At 40.5% G+C, this 24,658-nt stretch overlaps 2 protein-coding genes across 6 annotated transcripts; one reads left to right on the forward strand and one right to left on the reverse strand.

Annotated features, from left to right (window-relative positions):
• Positions 1–700: 700 nt before the first annotated feature.
• Positions 701–7,745, reverse strand: LOC117142771 (fructose-bisphosphate aldolase). Of its 3 annotated transcripts, XR_004459574.1 has the most exons (5): positions 7,518–7,745; positions 3,355–4,171; positions 3,063–3,262; positions 2,633–2,782; positions 2,366–2,457 (listed from the first exon to the last, which is right to left on the reverse strand). XR_004459574.1 is itself a non-coding variant. In XM_033306958.1 (4 exons), the coding sequence occupies exons 2-4, from the start codon at positions 4,148–4,150 to the stop codon at positions 1,457–1,459; spliced, it is 1,086 nt and encodes a 361-aa protein (XP_033162849.1). In that variant the 5' UTR covers positions 4,151–4,171; positions 7,518–7,741; the 3' UTR covers positions 701–1,456. The 3 variants fall into 3 exon arrangements, 2 of the variants coding, with proteins under 2 accessions (XP_033162849.1, XP_033162848.1); XM_033306958.1 differs by lacking the exons at positions 2,366–2,457; positions 2,633–2,782 and adding an exon at positions 701–1,546 and having other exon boundaries at positions 7,518–7,741; XM_033306957.1 differs by lacking the exon at positions 2,633–2,782 and having other exon boundaries at positions 2,112–2,457; positions 7,518–7,743.
• A 1,122-nt stretch (positions 7,746–8,867) lies between these two features.
• Positions 8,868–23,205, forward strand: LOC117142769 (dipeptidase 1). 3 transcript variants are annotated; one of them, XM_033306954.1, is made up of 8 exons: positions 8,868–9,169; positions 14,527–15,254; positions 15,322–15,391; positions 15,458–15,634; positions 15,713–15,797; positions 15,888–15,963; positions 16,098–16,236; positions 20,972–23,205. In XM_033306954.1, the coding sequence occupies exons 2-8, from the start codon at positions 14,605–14,607 to the stop codon at positions 21,077–21,079; spliced, it is 1,305 nt and encodes a 434-aa protein (XP_033162845.1). In that variant the 5' UTR covers positions 8,868–9,169; positions 14,527–14,604; the 3' UTR covers positions 21,080–23,205. The 3 variants fall into 3 exon arrangements, with proteins under 3 accessions (XP_033162845.1, XP_033162847.1, XP_033162846.1); XM_033306956.1 differs by lacking the exon at positions 20,972–23,205 and adding an exon at positions 16,305–16,326; XM_033306955.1 differs by lacking the exon at positions 8,868–9,169 and adding an exon at positions 14,364–14,435.
• The last annotated feature ends 1,453 nt before the right edge of the window (positions 23,206–24,658 follow it).

Raw genomic sequence — 24,658 nt, forward strand, 5'->3', positions numbered from 1 at the left:
ATGTTAATAGCAACTGCCCAAGGTTATAACTAATTGACATTCAGTGAAATCAATTTAATGTCCCGAAATGATAGAGAACTTCGAATGCTACATGTAACCTCAATGAGAGAGATGACTTGGTTTTAAGCCCATAGTGATTTTCAAACTGTAACTCAAGCCTGGAGGTATGCAACGCTTTTTTAAACAACCCAATAAAATTAAACCATTTGGGTTTCTTTGCTCTTAAGGTTTTTTATTGAAAGATGTTACTTCAACACCATTACTTGTATGCGGATGATGTTTATTTGTTGTTTTTTATTTCTTGTATATTGGATGTACAGCTGGTTGTTGTTGCCGTTTGTGGTGGTTTTTATTTCACAATAAACTATTTTAAGCTTAACCCTTCAGGGAGGTATTGTATATCCTTCGTTCGTGTCTGTTATATTTTCACATTGCACGTCAAACAATTGTGTGAATAACAACGATATGCAGAGTTTGCAACTTGAATAACGTGTAAATTAAAACATGCTTTGATAAATATGTGGGTTAGTCATTGGTACAATATTTCTTTATTTAAATATGTACTGTGATAAAGACGTTGCTGCCTTTGTTACTACCTATCGCGTTTTGGATAGAGAATCAGAGTTGGTTTCAAAAAATTCTAGTAACAAGCATTGTGCCCCAGCACAGTTTAGAAGCCATTGGACACTGAAGTCCAAAGTTGAATATATAAATTCATATATTTCTTTTAGTATTTTGCAACAACAAGTTCTCTTTTAACAATGTAAATATATGTATATAAGGTTAATAAAGTTGTTTGGGGGCTTTTCGGGTTTATTTTAATGTGTTTGTTTATTCTCGTCATTTGTTTCACTTATACTTATCAATCATAAATATAAAGTTTAATAATAATTATAATGGTAAAACATCGATTTTCATAGTGGATCTTTTTATAAAACATTAAAAAAATTCAAAAACGTTGTGCGACTTCAATGTTACAAGCCTTATACATTTAGGTGTTGTTGATGGTGATTGCTGTTGTTTTCACCATAAAATGTGTTTTAGCCTAGCGATTTACGACATATCTTTTTGTTTTCATTGAAATCTTGCATAATCATGATAATAGAATAAAAATGTAATAACTTCAACAATAATAGGTTCATGTGCTTAAAACTAAAGATAAAATTGTTTCTCCATCGAACATATGCGTTCCTTTCTTCTGCACTCATCATTTAGTTGTTCTCTAAAATAATGTTATAGTATAATAAACTTGCAAAAATGTCACGTACTACATATATATAACAAGTTTTGAAAGTGTAATCGTTCATCTTTTCTTTTTTTTTTGTTATTTTTTGTAATGCTTGCTTTGCTTAGCTCTCGAAACTAAGGTAAAAATAAACAAATCTGCCAAACTTTTCCAGCAATCTGCTTCGTATTTTTTTTGTAGTTGCGTGTAGCCAAGGTCCACCCAAACGCCTTAGTAGGCGTGGTTGGCCACGAACAGGGATCCGGATCCGGCACCAGCGCTTCCGGCAACGTACTTGCCCTGAGCAGCATCACCGTTGGCCTGGGGATGGTAAAGAAAGCGGGGAGAATTGATTAATTTCGTTGTGGAAAATATCCTGGAAAACGCGAGGCCTAATGAGAAATGCCTACTCCTAATTATTACTTAGTTGTAACTTGACGGGCCGCAGCTAAAAAGTTTTTCGGCCAGCTTAAAAAGTTTTCACACTGATTTTTGCTGCGCTCGAAGAACTTCTGCCACTTTTTCCACCTGCGGCAATTTTCTAGAAACTTTCCACGCATTCAAGCGCACGAATACATGCTGCGTACTGCGGCAAGTTTTGGAAAATTTAATTTGCAAGTTCTTTGGATGAAAATTATGATTCGATTATATATAAGTAACAGCTCTCCGACCGTATTTTACGTTGTTTTCAACTTAACTGTCAAGTACAGATATTCCGAATTATTATGCTAATTAACAGTAGGAAGTTTGCAAAAGATAAGACATTTTTAATTAAAATGTATTTAGATTAAATTAAAAATAAAAGGTAACTAGAAAAGTTTTCTATAACTAATAAAATCGAATTTTTATTTAAAGCTAACTAAAGTAAACAAAATCATAAACAAGGTATTATTAGAAATATATAATTTATTTCTGCTCGCCAAAAATATTTTCATTAAGGTCTAGTCAGTTTATGCGGTAAAATGTAAAAATGTATAAAAGGAATATATTTGCAGTTCCATTGGTGGAGGAATATAAATGCCGCCCGTCTCACTCCAGCTGGGCCTCGATCAGTAACTCTTGCGGATTATCTGGATTCGGCTTGGGATATAGCTTCGCTCGATTGTGACTCGGGATTAGTGCGTGGCATTTAGGACTTAGTATTTGTGCTGGGCGACAAAGAGGTTAGCATTGCCGGCAAACGACGGAATTGAGCCGGGCACGTAAATACCCTGGCAGGCCTGGGAATTGGCCTGTGGAAGCGGGAGGAGAGCGGGATTTTGGTTGGGATTAATCAGATTTTGGGCTTTTGAGGATTAGGTTTAGAAGCATGAAGCATGAAGCATGAGTGACATGAGGACAGTATGTTAAAGGCGTTTGCGATAAGTCGGTTTTAGTTAAAGGCGGCTACTATAGTACTTAAGTTACCCCATAAAAGCTTGTTCATCGCCATCTTAAGGCAGCAATTCTTCAATCCTTTGATCAGTACTTGTGATTATCCACATGCAAAGTATCTTTTCCAGCGAACCCCTCAACCGATCCAGCTTCATAATTACCACAAGCTGCCTCTCCGTTAGCCTAGGCATGATGAATATGTGATTATTGATGATGAAATTAATGTCTCATGTACAAAAGCGATAAAAGGTTACAAATAATGTTAGGAAAATAAAAAGGATAAGATATGAGGATAAGAGGAAAATTGCGGTCATTGGAATAGGAAATGGAATCAATGGTTGGGAATATGGTTCTTAACCTTAGAAATACTTCCGATGCATATACCTGACACTTGTAATACATTCACCACTTAAATTGCTAACTACAACCAATTGTGCATAGATACAACTATCTGAAGACTCACCTTGGCGCGCTTGAGCAGCTCGTTCTGGCCGGCGGCGATGTTCTCCTTCTTGCCAGCCCAGGCACGCAGGACGGAGGCCTGCAGGGCACGACCGTACGAGAAGGTGAGGGCCCATGGGCGGATCAAGGGAACGTTGTTGATGGCACTCAGGTTCACGGTGGCCTCCTCCTCGGACTGACCTCCAGACAGGAAGGTCACGCCTGTAGACAAACAATCGATTAGATAGGATTCATTGCAAAAACAAGGTGTAAGCATTCCATTCCAGAGATTACAGTTGGATTTGATGACTCACCAGTAACGGCGGCGGGAACGGTGCGGCGCAGAGCCTGCACGGTGGCCAGGGCGATCTCCTCGGGGGTGTTCTTCTTGGCCGACTGACCGGCGGTGACCATGTTGGGCTTCAGCAGAGTACCCTCCAGGTAGACGTGGTGGTCGCTCAGGGCCTTGTAGACGGCGGCCAGGACGGTCTCGGTGACCTTCTGGGCGCGGTCCAGATCGTGATCGCCATCGGGCAGAACCTCGGGCTCCACAATTGGGACGATGCGCTGCGACTGGCAGATGGAGGCGTAGCGGGCCAGGACATTGGCGTTCTCCAGGATCGACTGGTAGGATGGGGTGTTCTTGCCGATCTTCAGTACGCAACGCCACTTGGCGAAGTCGCAACCGTCCTTCTTGTACTGGGCGCAACGGGCAGCCAGGTCATCCAGACCCTGGGTGGTGACCTCATCCTCGGAGCCGAACAGTGGGACCACACCCTTGTCGACCTTGATGCCCAGAATGATGCCCTTCTTCTTCAGGATCTCGGCGAAGGGGGTGCCATCGTCGGCCTTCTGGTAGAGGGTCTCGTGGAACAGGATCACTCCAGAGATGTTCTCGGCCAGCTTGGGGTCAGTGCTGAACAACAGCTGACGGTAGGCACGGCGGTTGTCCTCGGTGTTCTCCACGCCGATGTCCTGCAGACGCTTGCCCATGGTTGGGCCGGACTCATCAGCGGCGAGGATTCCCTTGCCGGGGGCAACGATTCGCTGGGCGATGTCGCGCAGCTCATCCTGCAGCTCCTTGCTGGGGTAGTTGAAGTAGGTGGTCATTTTTGAGATTCGAGTGTAGTTCTGCAGCACGAAGATCCATTTACGATTGATTTGGTGTGGTGTTATTGTGTTGGATGAAAAAGATAAGCGGACATTGGATGTTAATAAGTTAGCTATCGAATTCCGCAGCGCAGTGGACGATTGGAAACCATTGCGTAAGCACAGAATTTTGAAATCTTTCGAGGTAAAAAAAAAAAACTAAAAATTTTGCCTAAAATTTCGTATACGACCCGCACAGTCTGACAACCAAAATCAAGTAAGTCAAAGTTAAATATGTTCCTACTGAAATAGATAACAATGGCTACAGAGATAGCTAATGATTGATAGGTGGAATAATTTTCTTAACTGACCTAATTATTATTTCCATAAAATAAAAATAAATTTTTATAAAGGTTAATTCATTTAAAGGGGAACTCTGAATTATCCGACTAGAGCCATTGAGTCATATGCTGTTGTTTAATGATGCGGTATTGTATCATTTTGTTTTCAGTGTCAGGTCAATGTCACTGGTGTTTTTCCCAATAAAATAATATTTTTCCATTGAAGATAATAATGCTTTGCATGGTAGTGTTTTTTACAGCTGATTCGATGGCAAAGAGCGAGATTAAAGGCGCATGCACGGAAAACGTGCTTTTCTCTATATCTGCAGCTCTTCTCTCTCTCTCACTTCTTTTGGTTTGTCCTACACTCTCAACATTCGCACATAAAATGTTGAGCTTTTTTAGAGGTTCTCACAAGCATCAATGAAAATTCACATTTTAGAAAAATTCTCTTGGATGTACTATACAAAGTTGCAAAAGTATCACTGCACTTTTTGGAATGGGCTAGCTTTAGATTATTTTATAGTGTCTGTAATTTGCTAATAACTATTTGCAAGACCGAACAATTGTTTTAAGCTTAGAGCGTAGAGAAAAATCCGAACCAACCTCGACGATGATGTTTCAGTAACTGAGCAAAGTCACGGAAGCCACGGCAATAATTCCCTCTGATGTAATCAAAGTCATGGAATCTTGTATCTCACTCTAACTGAATGCAGCTGTCTCCTTCACACCCGCATAATGCGTGACGTGGAAACTTTCACTTTTATCGTCGCTGCTGCTGCGCTGCCCCTGCAGGCAGCGACGCCAACGCAGGGCGCATGAATTTTCGCTTGACATTGAACAAGGTCAAGCAACAAGCCTTAGCAACAAATGTTGCCAGCGAAATTTGTTGCTTACGAAATGCGAATAGAAATTGTTGAAAACCGAAAGTCGTGTGGCGCGTGCGAAGTGCGATAGAGATAGCTATAGCTAGTGTCCAGCAATATGTAGATACAGATACGAAATCCTCAGCGATGACTAAAAACCCAGTTTATACTTGTTTGACATTGACAGTGAGCCAAGGACTGGAATGTCATAAATGTCAGGTTATAGATTAGACCTCCGCCACTTATCGCGAAATATTGTTTACCACATCGCCCACACATTTCCCACGCCATATATTTAACACTTTGTACACACGTGCTTGTGGTTCCTAAGAACAGATAGATTTTATAAATGCTTGATAAATTAGTGAACAGTTTAGGAAAATATTATATCTCTAAAATACAAATCTTATTTTCCTCAATTTAACAGTTATCTACACTCTTCTCAGAACGACACTAGATATGTACACTTTTATCTATAGAATAAGTTATCTATAGATGGTTCGGATTCACTCAGCAGACAACACCCACCTACACTTGCCGGCAATCAATCGAAGACTGAAATGTTTCGGAAACTAGGCGAAATATATACGATGACAAAAAAGAAAGAGGAACGAAGAGCAGCCAACGCATGACAACAAAAAACAATCAAAATAAATTTACGTTCCTATCAAGAGACCGTTTATAAAAATAAACCGACACATGTCCGTCTATATGTATTCGTGAGCTTGTACAAAAACAAGCTGATAAAAAACGACTAACAAAATCTACATAGAGACAAAAAGTTCCATGGAATATGGTAGAAGCTGCTCCGGAAAGATGAACAAACAAGTTCTACTTGTGGCCGCATTTTGTATATGCTATCAGTGAAAATTTTGAATCGAAAACGACAAATAAACGAGCCCCCAGTTGCGTTTTGGTTCCAAAGGTTTTGCATTATCATAACGAGATTTTAGGTCCGGCCTCCTCGACCGCAGACAGTGGGTCAAAATAACATGCACCAGTTGAGATAATACTACTACGAGTGTAATAACTACGAACTGACGTCAACTGATTAGTGAACATGGGTGGTAATAATTGTATACTAGTCTGAAAATGGGAAACTTTGAGCACGTACTCCCATACTTCTATCTATGCGTATACTCGCCCTTCTTATGTGACCCCAATAACTTTGTTGTGGTAACTGTTTACTAGATAAACCAATGTGCCTTATCTATTCTTATTTCATTGATTACCTTATACTTTAGAACTAACAAGAATATATTAGGTATAAAAAATTCATAAACCTTCGAAGGAATATAAATGCGTTGTTTTTAGGGTTCAAAATTCTTCTTGGAAATCCTAATCAGGTTGACCTTGAAAAGAAGTCCTTTGGAGTACCAAAACTTGTTTTCTGTAGGTTCCAAAACAACCCCTAAGCTTTGTGCCCCTCTTTTCTCACTCTCTTTTTACTCTCTATAAGCTATCGTCAACATGTTAGCTCTCTTTCATTCACTGAAATCTCAATTAAATGGTAGGCACAAAATGCAATAGAAAAAATGCATATTGCGTCTATCATGAGAAGACGTCAACATCTGATGAATTTACGATGACGTTGGCTAATTGAAGTCTAAGCGAGAGAGAGATGGGAAAGTTTATGTATGTATATCGCGATGAATAGTACATACATTTAGCATTTGCGCCAACTATTTATAAAGAAAAACCGCAGCGGCGACTACAAATTGCAGTTGAAAGCCTGCCAATAAGCAAATGAACTCGAATGAAAGAGCGGATGAAAAGTAAGAGAGCCGGTTGAGCCGGTAGAGAAAACTACTACACACGAAAGTGAGCCAAAAGTCACCCGATAAGGCTTCTTATCGCCTGCAGTTCTCGTAGCCCCCCACTCCTTCAACCACGGTGCATAGGTCAACAACACTAGGGAGCCTCAAGGTTCTAGAACTTGTCATAAAAGTGGTGAGCACGCGGAAATGGTGAGATTAGAGAATAATTAAACTACATTCGAATACGCACTCACTAACACGCCTACAGATTCACTCTGCTGCTCTGTAGATTTGGATTACGAAACACCAGAGAAATGGGAACGATTACGCGACTTTTCAACTGCACTGCCGCCAGTAAGGAAAAATTTCTGACTTTTTTTTAGGGGCTCAGGGGTTCTGTTCACTGCGTATCACGCCCACTCACCGAACTGGAAACTGAATCTGGGATGTGGTGATTAGCTGCTGGCTACTGGCTGGGTCCGCTGCTGCTGCTGCACTGGAGGAGAGCGGTTAACGCTTTTATTTTCGGTCCGTGTCGCTGCTGCCGCCGCTGCCGATGCCTCTGCTACCGCTGACTGCGGCGTCAACGTGAAATTCCAAAGCGAAATAAGCGAGACATGCCGAGCGAGACCCCAAAAGGTTGTTTGGAGGTCGTCGCCGGCGGTGTTGGGCAACCGACTGAGCCAAGCGCTTAAAATTCCCAGATCCCCAAACGGACGGTATCCAAAATAAAGCTCATACTGAGAGCTTTTAGTGGGGGATGGAACCTAGCAGTTAAGCTGTAACTTATCGGACAGCTTTCGTTTTGGCGGTACAAATTTAAATGAAATGTGCTCAAAGAGTACCAAAATGAAAAACTAGTTTATCTTGAGATCTCAAACCCTATACGATATATATTGAAATAGTATTGAAATATTAAGACCAATAAATTTCCAAAAACATACAGTTTCGTGTTGCTAGATATAGTCATCTCATTTCAAAGCACCCTCAATAAGTGAACTAGGTGTCTTGTCAAGCTTTCTTAACCAAAACTATAAAAAAGCATTAAAAAGAAAGTGTTATCTTTGCAAGTATTTGTATCTTTTAACCTGTCAACAACATTTCCTATTCTACTTATGCATTGAAAAGAGGGAAGAATAATTAATTTGGTGTATTTTAACCTTAATTACGAGCGACCTGCTTTACTTGGGGCGGTCAATGAATTTTTCGTGACCGTCAGCATCAGGCGCTCCAGCGGCAGCGCAACAAAAACGAGGGGTGCCAGAAGCAGCAGCTAGGATAAGCGACTTTCACGCCATGCCTGACCTCCTGCAATGTTAAAGGACTCAACCCCCTTGCACTGGAAACAGCTGATTGAGAGCGCAAACTTTGAGAAAATATCCCCCTATTTTGCTATACAATCTGCTCGAGCGAAAGAGAAGTACATGTACGTGCTCTTTGAAATGGCCTAATAGGACTTTGGCATAGTTTTCTGAATGAAAAGAATGACTGTTGAACGGGTTATAACATTTTAAGGATTTTAGATAGTTCATAGACTATCTATGCCTAGCTTTATTTAGTTAAAGTGATATATATAGTTGCTAGATATATATGAAATAGTATGCTTACCCAATGAAGGAGCCTTAGCCAAAGTGCTCTTCATTGTCCTTGCTCTCTGCGCCTCGTGGCTTCGTCCTTCGTCCTCTTTCGGTTCTCGTGCCTGCCTCACTCGCTACCCAGTTTCGTTTGGGGATTCTGGTTCAGTTTTCAGTTTGAATTCGTGCGTCGGCCGGTCGAGTTGTGTGCCAAACGCTCGGCACCTGTCGCCCAACACGTGTTGCGTTCCACTTGCGCTGCGCGTCTCCTTCGCGTCTCCTACACCCGCGTACACCGCTGCGTATACGTTACGTACTGTGGTGCAGCCAAAGCGAAATAATATCTGATTATTCTAGTTATGTGAACCGAAAGTGGAGTGCATAAGAGTCAGAGTATTCAAGCACCAGCTGTGTTTTAACTCATATTAAATTAAAAAGGAGATACGAAAAAGAGGAGTGAACTTGTGGTTCAGAAGAATGATTAATTGTTTTTCCAGTTTTGGTAAGAAACTCAGATCGATTTGGTATACTCAATAAAAGTTGATGTAGATCGTTTTTTAAGGAATTATTTTAAAAACTACAGAATCATTTTCATTTCTAAAACTAATATTAATGGAACACTTTTTTCCAGACTAGTTTAAAGATTAGGGTAAAATAGCTACAAAAGTTTTTGATCAACTTTAGTTAGGGTATATTGGAGTATATTTCTACTTATCTGTCCTTTTCCTTAAAGCACATTTGGAAACGTTTTTTCTTAAATTTTTTCTTCTTATAAGAGCTCCCGAAAAGCAAAGGAATGTGTGCAACAAAGAATGCAAAATAGTTTTCCCGGGGCTTGCTGAGTATTCAGCATACATACCAATATGGGTTTCGTATGCAGATTTCTGCCAGCCAGAGTCATAATATTGAGCAATTGATGAGAGCGCGTTTAGCTTGGCTTTGTGGCACTTGGCTCATTAATATGCGGAAGGCGACACAAAACACACCCCCACGCCACCACCCACACACACACACACCCAGGGAAAATCCTCCCCTTCCCTAAGCTTGTGTCTGTGTTTTGTCTCGTCCTCATCTGCATTTGCCCGAAATGAGAATGAGTATCCTATAACCGACTGAGCAGCATCCTGCGTGCTGATGATAATGTTGATTCCTGCCTTCCGCAACAATTTGCTTTGAACCTAATCCGCCCCTTTTTCGGCCACGCCCCAGTAGCTATAGCTTAACCAAAACTCGAAATTCATACCAGTCTCCGGCTCACATTTCACTAGCTTTTGTTGTGGCATTTATAAATGCTTGTTACCTTTTTCTCGTCTCATTTTTAGTCTTGGTCGGGACAAAGTGTTTATGGTCTCTGGCAGTTTGAATTTTGTGGCTTGGATCAGGAATCCTTGAAATCCTCTTGAAATGATACGAATTGCGTTTTCCTATTATTCGTCAGTCTGGATTTCCAAAGCTATTTGGAGATTGATTTCAATTAAATAGAGAACGTCATTCAATGGAGCAGTACCCGATATGAAATGAAAATGTAGGCATTGCAAACTAATTACTTTTTACTCGATGTGTAAAGCTTTTTGATTGGAAAATTGTGGATAAAATCTTAAGCATACAAATTCCCAAAAATGGATGTTTCTATTCGAGAACACATATATTGGTTTGTTAGTTTTAAAAACAAAACAACAACTAAAATGTTTGTACAAAAAAAAACATTGTACTCGTGTTGTGTTCAGCATGTTTTAAACAAAAACTGCTCATTACTTGGACATCTGCTAGGCGATTTTTTTCTCAAATTACTTGTGGTATTTCGCAACATATGTCGTTTTATTTTGGGTCAACCAATTTTTCGAGGGATTCATTTGATTCTTACGCGTGCAATTGGCCTCCACTCGAGCCTAAATTATGCATACAAAAAAAAAAAGGGAAATAAAAACAATAAAGGGGAGACCTGAAGGCGAAGGTCGAGGCAAATCAAACAAATGGCAAGAAACATGAAAATGTTGTAAAATAATTTCAATTCATTCTTAGGCCATTTCGCATGCCCCAGGTTGGTTGTCATTCCACTGGTATTTGTGCGGTTTGCTCCTGCCGCTTTTCCGGTCCTCGGAAAAATCCCATTCAATTTTTGTGTTTCGCTTGTTTGCGGACAAACAAGAATGAGTGAACAACGATAGAAGCACAATACACCGACACATGTATGGGACATCCTTGTTAAAGTTTGATTTGAGCCCTTTGTATTTCTAATATTATTTTATTTTGCCATATGGGTCCCGTTTCTTTTTAATTTATGTATATATCTTCTGTATGCATATACATTGTGGAAAAGTTTCTATTTTCGAAAGTTAAAGCAGGGTGCTCTTTTTTGTTATAAGCTGTTGTGGAATAAATAATACTTTAAATAAAATATCAACAAAAAAGCATATCATAGATATTTTTGGTATGTAAAATGTGTACATCTACCTTAATTTATCATAACAAGCTAGCTCATATTCCGCACGTGTGTTAACATAAATACTCCTGCTCAACGTTTTGGAAAATAATCTTCTAGGAATTAATTTGGGTTTCTTTGCCACCCACTTAGGGAATTTGTCTGGTCATGCGATCAGCTGCTATTACCAAGACTTTTAATGATACGTTTTATTATCCTTGTAAAATTGAATAAGCATAAACCAGAAGAAATTCCAGTATGGCCTCCAGCAACTTCGGCATTATGGGTGGGAAGCCTTATCGCAGTGGGCGGTGGCGTTCCTGCCGAGCTCACAAATCCTAAAACCTCCTTGAACTACCCCACATTTTCTCCAAGGGGTGATGGTGGGTGCTGTTCGCATTGACTGTTTGCTACAATTCGCTAGTGAATGGAATTTAGAGCTGAATGAAAGGAAGTTGGGGGTCTGATTATAAATAACGTAAAGTAAGCGCACATGAATGCATTTTGATTGTCTGCTGTAGTTTACGGCACGTTTCCTTTATTTTTTGCCGCTTCTGCTGCTGGAGTTGTGAGGCAAAATGGAAATGAAAGACGACAAACTCGCCCGCCAGTATCTGTGGGCGATGGGGGCGTGGCGACTTCCTTAAATGGTGCACTAATGTAGAAAAGAAAAGCATTTTTATATTTATTTGCCTGCCACTTTGCATGGAAATTCCAACTGCAACGAGGACATCGCATTTCCTTACTGCAATTTTCCAACGCGCGCACTCCGGTTTCTTCATAGCCACCCCCCTGTTTTCCTTATTTTTCCCATACTTCCTACTCGTCTCGCTTTCTTTTCTTCCCTACGTTCGTTATTTTTTTGAGGCCATACAAAATAATGTTTCATGTTGCAATAAATGTACGATTCAGTCCGCGCACCCTTGTCATTTCCCAGGAACCCCCATCGTTCGTTCCGGCATATCCCTACACCCAAGCCTGGCACTCGGCAAAAAATGCATATATGAAATAATGGCAGGGCACATTCATTGCTCATACGCAGTGTTGCACGCAGTTATCCTTGCGCTCATTTCGTCCTCCGCTCTGTCTGCATTTGTATGGCGCTCACTTTTGAGCAGAATGCGATTTATTAAGCCACCAGCCATATTTAATATTCTTCAATAGGACTACCTGATTTTTCAGACATCAATTTTAAATCCGATTTATCGATCCTTATAGATCTGATTTCATATATAGTATGCAGATGTGCTTACACTTAGTAGCTGTAAAATCAAATGTTTTTTCAGCAATTAAGATCTCGGGCGTGAGAGTGTTTTATATGAAGTTTTCATTACCGTTCGTGAAATATTCAATGAGCTTCTACGTAATCCCAGTATTACATTGATTTTTACTTCGGCTCTTCAGTTGACTTTTCCCTTTCAGCATAAGAGACCTCTTCAATTTAATTAAATATCCCATGTTGTGGCTCTTAATTTCGGTTTACATGCCGGTTGTTTTAAGGCATCAATGTTTAATGAAGCGCCAAACGTTTTCGATTTCGCCGACCCGTCTTTTGTTTGTCGTCCTTCGTCGTCCTTTGCTTCCTGTTAACCCAACTGGGTCTAATTTGGCTTCCTCTTCACTGTTGTTGTATTAATAATTCGTGCGTTGCGTTTCAGTCACGTTTTGCATGTCGCAAAATATTCGTGGCGCGTTGCCCTTGTCAATGTTGTCATTTCCTGCTCATCGTCGAGTCTGTTGATTTTTGCATAATTTCTGTTTGGCCAGATAGCTTTAACAGCACAAATTTCGCCGCAAAAGAAATATGGCGGAGCAGAAAATCGAATCTCTAAGAAACCGAATCAGTACCAGAAATGGAAGGAAAGACAGAGCAGATAAGGTATCGTTCTAGTTTTCTGTAGCGGAATGTTTTCATTTTGTTCGGAGGCATCAGAGCATGAAAATCAACATTCTGGTTGCCAATGGCCCCTCGCTCCGAATTCAACTTATATTTCTATGTGACCTGCAGAGTGCACCACCAACAGTTGGCATATGAAAATGAAAATATAGGGGGACGAATAAAAATGGAAAAATACAAAAAAGATGCAAGTGTTAACATAATCACAAGAGGAATAAAAATGTTGGTTTATTCATAAACTAAGAGGATTTAGAATGCTTTGCGGAAAACAATTTTGGTTAGCTGTATTATTTAAGTCTGGTGAACTTGTTCTGCCTCTTTTAAAGCTGCACATTTGGACTTAAGTTTCTGAATTTCCATTTTATTTTGTTTACTTTAATACCTCTCAGGCAGAAGTAATCCTACTTAAAGTGATATATTGCATTTGTCAATGCAATGACTTTGTGGGGCAAACAAAAATAGGTTTAATTGAAAGAGTTTTAAATGCGAACAGCTCGAGTACCTCTTGAACTTGTGGGACATTTCCAAGTTGGCCCAGAATTTCCATTTGCTTAGCTTACCATTTCATTTTGGCCATTACGTTGCTCGACTTGGTGGCCGAGTTCTGTGTTGAGAACTATTAAAGTAGTTTAGCTTAGTTTCCCTGTTTCGGGGCAAAACTTTAATTTCACTTGCTGGGACAAAGAATATATAAATATTTACCCACTTGGCCCGCTTTGCCAAGCCAAACGGGGCTTCAATTTCTTGGGGAAATATTTAGAACTTCTCTCTCTCGATTTTCCCCTGCCTTCTTCGCTTAGTTCTCTGCCACCTGCCAGGCTCAAGCCAAAGTTTATGTCGTATGCGAATAAAAAACTACCAAAATAAAATCATACGGATAAAGTATTTCTCTCCCAGAACTTTTTGGCCGAACATCAGGGGAAACTATTTAAATTTTCTATGATCTCTTTTTTGGGGTTCGGTGATACGCTGGCTTAAAAAAAAGAAATGGAGAGGAAACTTTCCTATAAATAATTTTGCATTTTTATTGTGCATTTTATGCATTTTGTGCGCGATTTCGATTTGAAGTTGGGCTCTGAAATAAATATGAAAAGTTTTATTTATGTTTGTGGGGTGGCAAGCCAGGAAAAAAGGGGCCCTGACTTTGGTTCGTGTTTGGGGCCAGGAGCTGGGGATATTCGGTAGCACAGCCGTGGGCGTTATATTTATGACATTTGTTTGCCAACAACTTTCAATAGCTCAATCACGCCACCCGCACATGCAATAGGCTAAGCCAATTCCCCGGCTTTGAAACACCAGTCATGGGTAAAAAGGACTCTTTCTAAAAGCAAACAAGCAGGCTTTCAGATTTAAGATTTCTTGATGTTTGAAAATAATATTTTAATAGACTTATTGAGGCTTGAAGAAAGTGTGATTTTGTTTTACAAGATAATCGGTTATAAAGTAGAGGTCTTTAAAGTTTAATACAATATTTGCTAGGCTTTTTTAAAAATATATTCTAAAATAGATTAATATTATAAAACTTAATATTATTTTATAGCTAGAAGGCCGAACACCATCAATGTGAGTGCTGCGGAGTGCGTGCTCTTCCACTAGAGCTCCGTGCAGCTCGGGGGCAATGAAATCGCGGAAGCTGCCAAAGGGCTTCGTGCTTTGTGGCCTCAACTGTTTGACCTTTGTCTACTTCCCGCTCGTTCTGCCAATCCTGCGATGCTCGGCCGGAGCGGCGTCGTCGGCCAGCGGCGGTGGCTCAAAGACCGCCGACGACTTCGACTTCCGGATGCAGCGGGTGCGGAATGTCCTGAAGGAAGTGCCCCTCATCGACGGGCACAACGATCTGCCGTGGAATATCCGCAAGTTTCTGAAGAACCAACTGAAGGACTTCCACTTTGGCGGCGATCTGCGGGAACTGGCTCCCTGGTCGTCGAGTGCCTGGAGTCACACAGACCTGCGCCGCCTGAAGGAGGGCATGGTCTCCGCTCAGTTCTGGTCCGCCTACGCCCCCTGCTCATCCCAGCATCTGGATGCAGTGCAGCTAACGCTGGAGCAGATCGACCTGATTCGTCGACTTGTTCAGCTCTATCCGCATCACATGGCGCTGGTCACGACTGCTTCTGGAATCGAGCAGACGCACCGGACTGGCAAGATCGCCAGTCTCATTGGCGTGGAGGGTGGACATGCGATCGGCACCAGTCTGAGTGTCCTGCGAATGTTCTACCAACTGGGCGCCAGATACTTGACTCTCACACACACCTGCAATACACCTTGGTAGGTTTGACTTAGTACTTAAAGAGGGAGCTATATTATCAAGTATAAATACTTCTTAATTTTTTAGGGCGGACTGCTGCAAAGTTGACGAACCGGGGAAGTACCCGCACATAGGCGGTCTTTCGCAGTTCGGCAAGGTGAGATGTTCCCCCTCAGAGAATCGGCTCTGTAACCCTAATCAATTCCAATTCCAATTCGAGCAGCTGGTGGTCAAGGAGATGAACCGACTGGGCATGATAGTGGATCTGTCTCACGTCTCGGTGCCCACGATGCTGGATGCCCTGGCCGCCTCGAGGGCGCCGTTAATATTCTCGCACTCCTCGGCGCACGCCATCTGCAATAGTTCCCGCAACGTTCCTGATCATGTCCTGCAACGCATTGTGAGTCCATTATGGCGACATTAATCTGGGGGCACATTAATCTATATATACCCCATTCCGATTCCACATCCAATGCAGGCAATAAACGGCGGTCTGGTTATGGTGGCCTTTTATCCGCATTTCGTCAGCTGCTCGGGACAGGCGACATTGCACGATGTTGTGGGTAGGTGGTTTTTGGCCCAGTGGCTCATTCGCTGGGTGGTGGTGGTGCACTATTAATCTTTAAACTTGTGCTTTTTGGTCCACCCCTCAGCGCATATCAACCACATAAGGGAGGTGGCCGGCATCGATCATGTTGGCATTGGAGCTGGCTACGACGGAGTCAACTTGTAAGTAGGGGAACTTTTGGCCAGCACTGCGGCTTCAATTACATTTCATTTCATTTGCCAAATTATGGTCTCTCTATCGTTCTATTTCTCGACTTTCTTCGCTCTCCCTCTGCTTTCTCTGCTTTCCACTTAAGAGTGCCCAAAGGACTGGAGGATGTGTCCAAATATCCGCATCTTTTTGCTGCCCTGCTCGAGTCTGATAAATGGTCGGAGGAGGATATTGCCAAGTTGGCTGGCAGGAATCTAATACGTGTATTCAAGGAAGTCGAAGCGGTGAGTCCACAGCAAAAAACGTACCGAAATTGCTCACTTTTCTCTGGCATTTTTCTATTGTTCACCAGGCTGTCCCCTAAAGGATGCTCAGATACTCTGACAAAGAGTGTTAGACACTTTCGAAAAAGGGGAGAGCAATTAGAGTTAAAAAGAAAATCTTGTCTGTTCCCTAGCTCCATTGTCATAGTCATATCATGAAAGTATAGTAGGGATATTCCAGAGCTAACCAGACTTTGGCTGGCTCTGAGTACGTTGCCGGAGTATTATAAATTGCGTCTAAGCAATATTATTTTTTTGTGATATTTTTTCTTGGTATTAGCCGCGTACCTGACCGACTTAAAGTCGAAGCCAGTCCCAGAACTAAACACACATTTCGCAGCAAACAAACAAAGAAGTTGGGAAAAGGACATTGGTATGGCATCCTCGGCCTCTGCTTTTCTCTTTCTCTCCCTCGGCTGTTATTGCAGTTGGAAAATTCCTTTCGCAAGGATAAAAGGAATAATGTGGCTTTGCAATGGAATTTGCACATACTTGGAGTGGAAGAGGAGGAGGGTGGAGAGGTTAATGGGGAACCGGGTGGACGACTGGCAGGACATTGGCTTGACATCGAAAAGACGCAAGTTGTGAAATAATTTTAAAAGGATTTTCAAATGCTTATTCCGATATTTATACACGAGCCTGACCATCGCAACCGAAGCAACAGCTTCACTCTGCAGTTTGTTTGCAGGATGCGGTCAGCTTGTTTGCCGTCTGCTCTCCGGCTGGATGCAGCTTATGGTCCTGCGAATGGGATTGGGATTTGGCTTGGCTCGGGGATTTCTTTCACTGCTCCACGATGACTATGTCTGGGCACTCCAAGCTCAAGCAGCATTCAATTTAGATCAATACGGGATGGGCCAGAGCCCCTCGCTAGGAAGTTACTCCTCGGCATTGAACGGCACTCGAGCGGAGGCTAGTACCAGTTCAAAGACTTGAAAGTGGGTTTGTTTTTCAGTTCAATGGCTAGATAGTTGGATAGTTGGATGCTTGGACGGTTCGACGCATGAATGGATAGATAGATGTATGACTAAACGATGCAGACAACACTCCAGCCTGCTTAAATAAGCTTGTGTGCTTACTACTTTGGAATTGCAAAGTAAAAAACGCACTTCAAATTAACTGATAGGCTGAGTGGAATGGCAATCAAATGGTGGTAGAATTTAACAAGCTCCTTAATACCTGCTCAATCAATGCCTTTTTTTTAGCAGAAAGCCATTTCAATGATAAAGAAACTGATATACTGATTAGGTATTGAATAGTCCAGTTTATGTGAAGATTATCCTCTGCTCCCTAAATCAAAATCGTTAAATAATTGCCTCTTTAAGCCAAGTTGCTCCTTCTGCAGAGATAATTTAAAGATTTGATTTGAAAAATAAATCATATGCCGCGTGAACCATGGCCAAGCTCCTAGATTTTATTGCTTTTGCTGATTACGAAAACCTCCTCTACGTTTCACCCATTCCGAAACCCATTTTGACCAAGTTGAGAAAGAGATGCCGCAGCATTTTTTAATTTAGCTCTTGTCTCTAGCTGACTGAGAGGCGACCAGGCAAACTTTAATCATATTCTCGCGGCGTCTCCGCAGTCTCTACATTGTAATTAGTTTTAGTTCAGAGCGGGTGTATAATACGTAGAAATACTTAATGTCTGCTATTACAAGGCCTTGCAAGGGGCGCTTATCCCATCAGTGGGGAAATGGTAATGAAAATGGTAACAGCATAAAAATAAGGCTGCAAAAGTATTGCCTACTTTGCAGCGCGACTGATTAAAATCGCTGGGTTTTTATTGCGCTTTGCACTCAGCAAGAAACCATATAGCACAATACACTCTTTTTTTTACTGCTGTTTATTACATGGCCATAATGCTCATTAAGAATTGTATTTTAATACGTTTCTGTTTGCTTCTGTATTTTTTTTCGCTTCCCCCTTTTTTCAGACGTTTGCGGTAAAAAGTAATTAAAAATGTTACCCAACGCCTTTTATCTGTGGCCAAAAAGCCCAGAGCATTGCAAATTAAGCCAGGCCATATATACTTATCGCAATGACATTTGCCTTTGTTTTGCAACCAGCCGACCAAGACTCCAGTTCATTGAACCGAACGCGAAATCCCCCAACTCAATTCTGGAAGCGGTGAAATAAAGTACGTTATAGCCTACTTATGAACGTCGCCAAAAGCTCGGCTCGTAATGCAATTAAATAATAACGAAAAGCGGGTCAAATGTTCAATTATTAGAAGCTTAATGCTGTTTTGCGTTGTGTGTACCCATGGGACTCGGTCGGTCATGGCTGTGATAATTAAGCAAGTCATAGAAATTAGGCAAAAGGCCATTTTAATGATTGCCATCTGGCACAAGCGCTCACAAGAACATGTATACGAGCACAAGTTAGCACATATATAATACCCTTTTAGGCTGGACACGCACTTGGTCAAAATTCGGAACGGGGAGTTCTTAAAATTCAATTCGAAATGATTTCTCGGGATTTATAAGTCCTCAACTTAAAGGCTCAGATAGAATTCTGAATATAAATGTTGGAAAATCTATATATTTTTACTTTAAGCTTAATGCACTTATAAAGCCCTCTGATAACATTTCCTATTTATTGTAATAGGATTGTAAATATAACCATTCGGTATAGATAGGTATCAATTTTAAATGATTTTGTATGTCCCTCTTAGTTTATGGCCCCATAAATTTTAAAACGCTTCAAAACTAAGTGCATATCTTAAGTCGCATAAAACTAGCAATGCTCCGATCAGATTTATCCAGAAGTAACCGTTTCTCGGAACACAAACCCAAGGACATTTGGGACGACAAGGATGGCCGCAAATTTGTGGGTGGTGAGGGTGGTGGCCAGTGGATCTGTTCCGAGAGCCATTGCCATAGCCATAGCCCATGAACATGATAATTTTCTCGACGCCAGTTTTTATCTACACAAAAGCAGCCTCGTCGGGGGCAAAGAAAAGCCAAGGATTTCAGGCCCTTCTCAGGGCCCACTCCCCACTTGTGTTTGTGTAAATGTATCTTTTATTTTAGCCTTTTATATCTAATGCGAGAGCGAAGAACAGAATTTGGCACGACACATCGCCCAAGTGGCGGCAACGGAGGCTTTGCCTCTCAGATGGGCAAATGGCAGCAATTTGTGCGAGACAAATTCATTTAAATATCTTTCACAGGCCTTGTGTGCACTGGAAACAAAGTGACGTGAAATGGAGGTCAATCTCATCTTAGTAAAACTAAGAGGTTCACAAATTGAATTACAAGACTTCTATTATAATGTTTATTTACACAGAAAATTTGTATTTTATTCGGATACAGTATATCATCTTTTATTACTTAGTTAGATTATTTTAAAGTTTTTTTATCAGTTAGTTATGAAACTGGTCTTTTGGATTCAATGATAAAAATCTCCGACTTCAACCTAAATCAAAATTATTATTATTTAATCGGGAAAATCTAAGATGCTAGTTTTGTGATGGTGTAACTTTAAAAGTGTTTGCGCTGACCTTCTGGGAATTGATTTGGATCTTATCGCTGGAAAATGCGTTGTGTCGCGGTGGAGTGGGCATTCATTTTCCGCTTTGAGCTCATGACTCAAACTGTAACAGTGAACTGGGCTTTTCATTTTCACTGAATGGACGACGGGGGCTGGTGGGGGAAATCCAGCTCAAAGGCCGGAAAAGTCTAGCCAAAAAGCAAATGGCTCAAAGTTCCCATAGTTGTTGTGCTCCACTGTTTTGTGTGAGTGGGTCATGCACACAAAGTGCAATGACTGAGCCAAAGCTGACGTTTTATTGTTGTTTGTGTGGCAGGGCGCACATAAAGCCTCATAAAAAAGTCGTAAATTCGATTGTTGTGTGGCAAACAAAACCCAGGAAATGGGACCAGCCGACCTAGGGCTCACCATCACCCCTCAAAAGGTGTTTGGTGTTGAAAACAAAACATTTTCTCTCATTTTATTTCGTTTTTTCCGCCCTCTCCCGCCTGCCTTTTTTGCTTTTGTGGCATTAAATGTGCTTCAACTTTTGCCAGGATATAAGAGCTGCCTGTTTGGCATTCAGATTTTGGTCTCTCTTTAAGGATACAGTGCGCTTGTGTGCGTGTGGAGTGCGTAACTCTGTATGTGAGTTAGACATGCGGAAGAGGTTCCTACGAACATCTAACTCTTTGCACTCTTGTTTTCGTGTTGGATGACATCCTTTTTTCCAGCACTTTTGCAGAGCCGTAATCAGGAAGTTTGGAAAGTCCCACCTCTCTTCTAGAGCATCTAGAAAGTATTTCCAACGATCAATTCCAGTATTAGTCTGAAACGGTCTCTTAATAAATTTGTGTAAACCCATTTGGTAATTTTCGCCAGAATGTTTACCATAACTAACATGCAAGTCCAATTTTGTTAGCTAAGCTCGGCGCTAAAACTTCCGAACAATATTAATGCCATATGAAGAAGTACGCGAGAAGTTCCAAGAAATCATTTCTGAATTTGAAAATTCAAACAAAACTTTGGCAATTACGCTAAATAAGTTTTGTAAGTTGTGCCAGCTTGGCAATGGAGCGTTGCAATCAATTTTCATCAATCAAGTGCAGCTGTCGTCACTCCCACTCCCACGACCACACGCACATCCACATCCACACACGCATGCATAAATAATTGCCCTAATGGTATATTAATCCAATCAAATGTACTTCATTTACTTGCAGGTGCGCGATCAGATGGAACTTTTGCGAGTGGCACCCATTGATCAGTCAATTCCAGCCGAAGACATTATGGGCCGATCCTATTGTCGTTATCAAGGACCAAGAACGTGATAATTTCTCCATTTGTAAAGTTCACCCATATGCATAGCGTTTCATTCATCGCAAAACTGTGGCGAAAATGGCTAAAAATTATGTCAAGCGTACGTGTTGTAAAGTGAAACTTGTTTTAGGTTAATTGACAAAGTTTTCCTCCTCTCAGCTACTGATGTTGTTGTTTTTGTTATTGTTGCTCTGTGCGTGAGTGTGTGTGTGCAACATGATGCTGCACAAACACATGCAGGCAAGCACACACACACGTTGGGAAAAAACGCCGACATTTTGCAATCGCTCAGAGTCGAGCAGCTGGCCAACCGCTGTTGCTGCACTGAGAAAAAAACAAACAATTTTTATGAACACCATTATTTTGCTTTTAAGATTATCTGAGAAAAATGTACTATTTTTTTTTTTTGTAATTTACCTTGGAATTACACTTTAATTGATGTTTTCCCTTAACTTTGATTTTATTCTCAGTGCACGAAACTTTTTGCGCAGCTGGCATCGGCCATAAACAAATACAAAGTGGCAAGGGGAGACCGCCACCCACCCACAAACGCCCCAATGACCACCCAACCCTTCTTCGCCCCATACCCGAACTAGCCAACATTGTGTAAATATCATTGCCATGTTTGTTTTTATCTCTAGCTCTAGCTCTAAGTCAGACAAAAAAGAAGGTAAAGCTAAAGAATGAGGATGGAAAAAGGAAAAAACCAGAGCACACAAACGCTAAAAAAGTAAAGCCTATAATAGCGAAAGTAAAGCACATTTAGTCTAAAATTATTAAGCCGATAACAAAGTGGCAAGTGGATTAAAAGAAAAGCCGAGGCTAATCACAAAAGTCAAGCTCAATGTTAGTACAGAGGAAAATCTAATTTTTCATCGTGTATTTTTTCTATGAAAAAGTTATTAAAGTTTACAAGAAATATAGCTAATAGTTAATGAATTAAATACTGAATTCATAAGTGCGACTTTTGGTGAGCTTATTCGGATCTGCTATCGAATAAAGTTCGTTAATCTGAATTCATTAGCCCGCACTCGCAGCAAACGATTTAATTACAAAACATTATGCGTTTAAAGAGTTTTTAATTTCGTTATGATCCTAAATGAAATTCCCATTTAATTAGTTAATTAACATTAAACATTTAATTAGCCAAGGTTTACTGCAAAACGAGGACAACCAAAAAAAGGAATGTAATTCAATGCACGAATTGAATGTAACCACATTTTATGCATCATTTGTAAGGCTTAAATGCCAATCTTTTAATCAATATTCAAGTAAGGCGATGCATTCGCAAACGAAAAGCAGCGAAATGATAAACATATTGTATAATTAATAGATCCATACAAAATTCAACCCGCCAAAATTGCAAATAAGTTCACAAGCAAACCAATTAAGCGAGAAATAATATTAAATAAAGATTGTATAGAACTCAAATAAAAAAGGCTACAAGCGTGTTTGTTCAAAAACTATTTAACTCATATACCCACACTTACTCACCTATATCACACACTATTGTATAAAGCTGTATGTTGAAATATTTTGTTTTAATTTAATCATCATATTTTTTTTTCCAGGGGGCTTTTGCTTTCCCCAGCTCAATTCATCAATTCAATTAAACAGTTTAGTTGAAATAAATAAAAAGCGTTAAAAAATAGATTCAAATCAAAGCATATTTCATGTTTTGCGAATTTGGTGGGCGAAGAAAACAAAAGGCGAAGAATAACACATGTGATCAAAACTAAAATTAAATTACAGATCTATATTATTACTACTTATATATAACTATAATAATTTAATGTTTAACAACATGCAAAACTGAAAAAGAGATTACAAACGAATTCAACCATTTTTACTGCAGATGGTAGTTAAAAGGAAAACACACTTTATTGATTACAAATAGCATATAACAATGTGGGAAACTTAACTGTAACCGTATAGGAAAATATTTGAAAATCGCTGATCATGCGAACAGTTTTTGAACACCCTGTACATATTTGTATGAATAATGATCAAATAGTAATATAATTGTATGGAAGTATGTCAAGTTGTGAATTGGAAAATAACCAAAAACGAACAAATAATAAATTAATTAATTCATATGTGTAAATTGGAAGATGTCGTAAGTGGCCAGCAGAAAAATACCGAAACAAAACATAAATAAATTCATAAAAATTATAAAACTAACTGAAAATGCTCAATGATTATTTTGGACCTACTTCGGAATGGTTTATTAAGGGATACTCGCTTTCCACTCAAGGAAATCAGTGAATGTGAGTGAAACGCCTCAAGAACCATCAACACTTCCAGCTCCACTTCGCATGCTTTTCCTTTATTCTTATGGCGATGATAGCACTCGAAATACACATCCTGCCAGCACTCGGGTTTCTCATCCTTGCCCCGCCCCTTTATCTCTCTGAGTTCTGTCAGGGGTTGGCTTGTCAATTCGAACGTAAAAATAAAAGGATTTGCAGTTTCAGTTTGTTTATATCAGCGCATTTTATACGCCCTAAGCCGGGGTAGATAAAACTCCCGTGCCCTGCAATGTAATTTATTTCCGCTTTGGTGGCCAAAACAGTTCAAACAGTGAGAAATCATGGAATTTATCTCGTTTTTTTCGGGGCGAAGGTCAAGCAGCTGGAATCCGCTTGCCGCAAAACCACATAAATGAATGCTCGTAAAACTTGCGAATATTTCACATTTGTTTTATTTCTGGTCGGGGTGGAGGGCGTGGCGCTGCGAGCGTTAAAAAACTATGCATCAAACGGAACGAAATGTGTGTTTTACATAAAATTTCAATTAAATGAAATAAAGTTTCGGTTTTTCGGGATTCGTCCTTGGCACTAAAAGGACCCGATTGCCGTTGGCTGGCAACGCACGTCTCGTTTAAATCATCTCGCTGGCAGCTGGAACGAAACCCGCAGAGGCAACAACTTTTGTTAAACATTTGTTACCAGCAGCCATACCACTGGCAGCCCCAACAACCATCACTTACCAGTGGAAACTAATAAAAGTAATAAAACCCGAGCGCAGAAAAATCGAACTAGAGTGTAGCGAAACGGGCGCCAAGTACGTTTTATGCTTGTGGATGAGGGGGGATTTTTCCCAACCAAAAATGATATTTTCCAATTTTTTAAATATAAAATAATATTTGTTGAGTTTACCTAAGGAAGAATAAAATATTTATTTGTAAATCAATAGGATTCAGGGTTACTTTTCACACAACAGCAGCAGCCTTGTTAAGTTATTATGGCATTTATTTTGATTTGACATAGAAAAATACCCGGCGTACTATTTCATCTTAAAATCTTCTTAACATAAATCGGAACTTGTCAACCCTGAAAGAACCAAAAATATGGAAGCACAAAAAACTGAGTAATAATAAATATATGAAAAAAGAATGCAAGTGAAAGGGTAGGAAAGAAAAACGGCAAAGTGAAATAAAAAATCATACTAAACATTTTCGTTTAGTTTCCAATGACGATTTGCTGACCCACGCCGCCCACTGAACCACCGCACCGCACCACGACCTCACCACAAACAATGTTGCCGCCCTAACCCGACTTTTGGTGCCACCTCCGCCTTTTCCCATGAAG

Source organism: Drosophila mauritiana, chromosome 3R (genome assembly GCF_004382145.1).
Source record: "Drosophila mauritiana strain mau12 chromosome 3R, ASM438214v1, whole genome shotgun sequence".
NCBI lineage: Eukaryota > Metazoa > Arthropoda > Insecta > Diptera > Drosophilidae > Drosophila > Drosophila mauritiana.

Excerpts from the sequence above, each read along its gene's own strand:
- LOC117142771 (XM_033306957.1), bottom strand. The coding sequence starts at position 4,150 with ATGACCACCTACTTCAACTACCCCAGCAAGGAGCTGCAGGATGAGCTG. Across the intron at positions 3,263-3,354 it reads CGTTCCCGCCGCCGTTACTG|GCGTGACCTTCCTGTCTGGA; the intron begins GTGAGTCATCAA and ends GTTTGTCTACAG. Across the intron at positions 2,458-3,062 it reads AGCTGCTCAAGCGCGCCAAG|GCCAATTCCCAGGCCTGCCA; the intron begins GTGAGTCTTCAG and ends CCGCTTCCACAG.
- LOC117142769 (XM_033306954.1), top strand. The coding sequence starts at position 14,605 with ATGAAATCGCGGAAGCTGCCAAAGGGCTTCGTGCTTTGTGGCCTCAAC. Across the intron at positions 15,798-15,887 it reads GACATTGCACGATGTTGTGG|CGCATATCAACCACATAAGG; the intron begins GTAGGTGGTTTT and ends TCCACCCCTCAG. Across the intron at positions 16,237-20,971 it reads TATTCAAGGAAGTCGAAGCG|GTGCGCGATCAGATGGAACT; the intron begins GTGAGTCCACAG and ends ATTTACTTGCAG.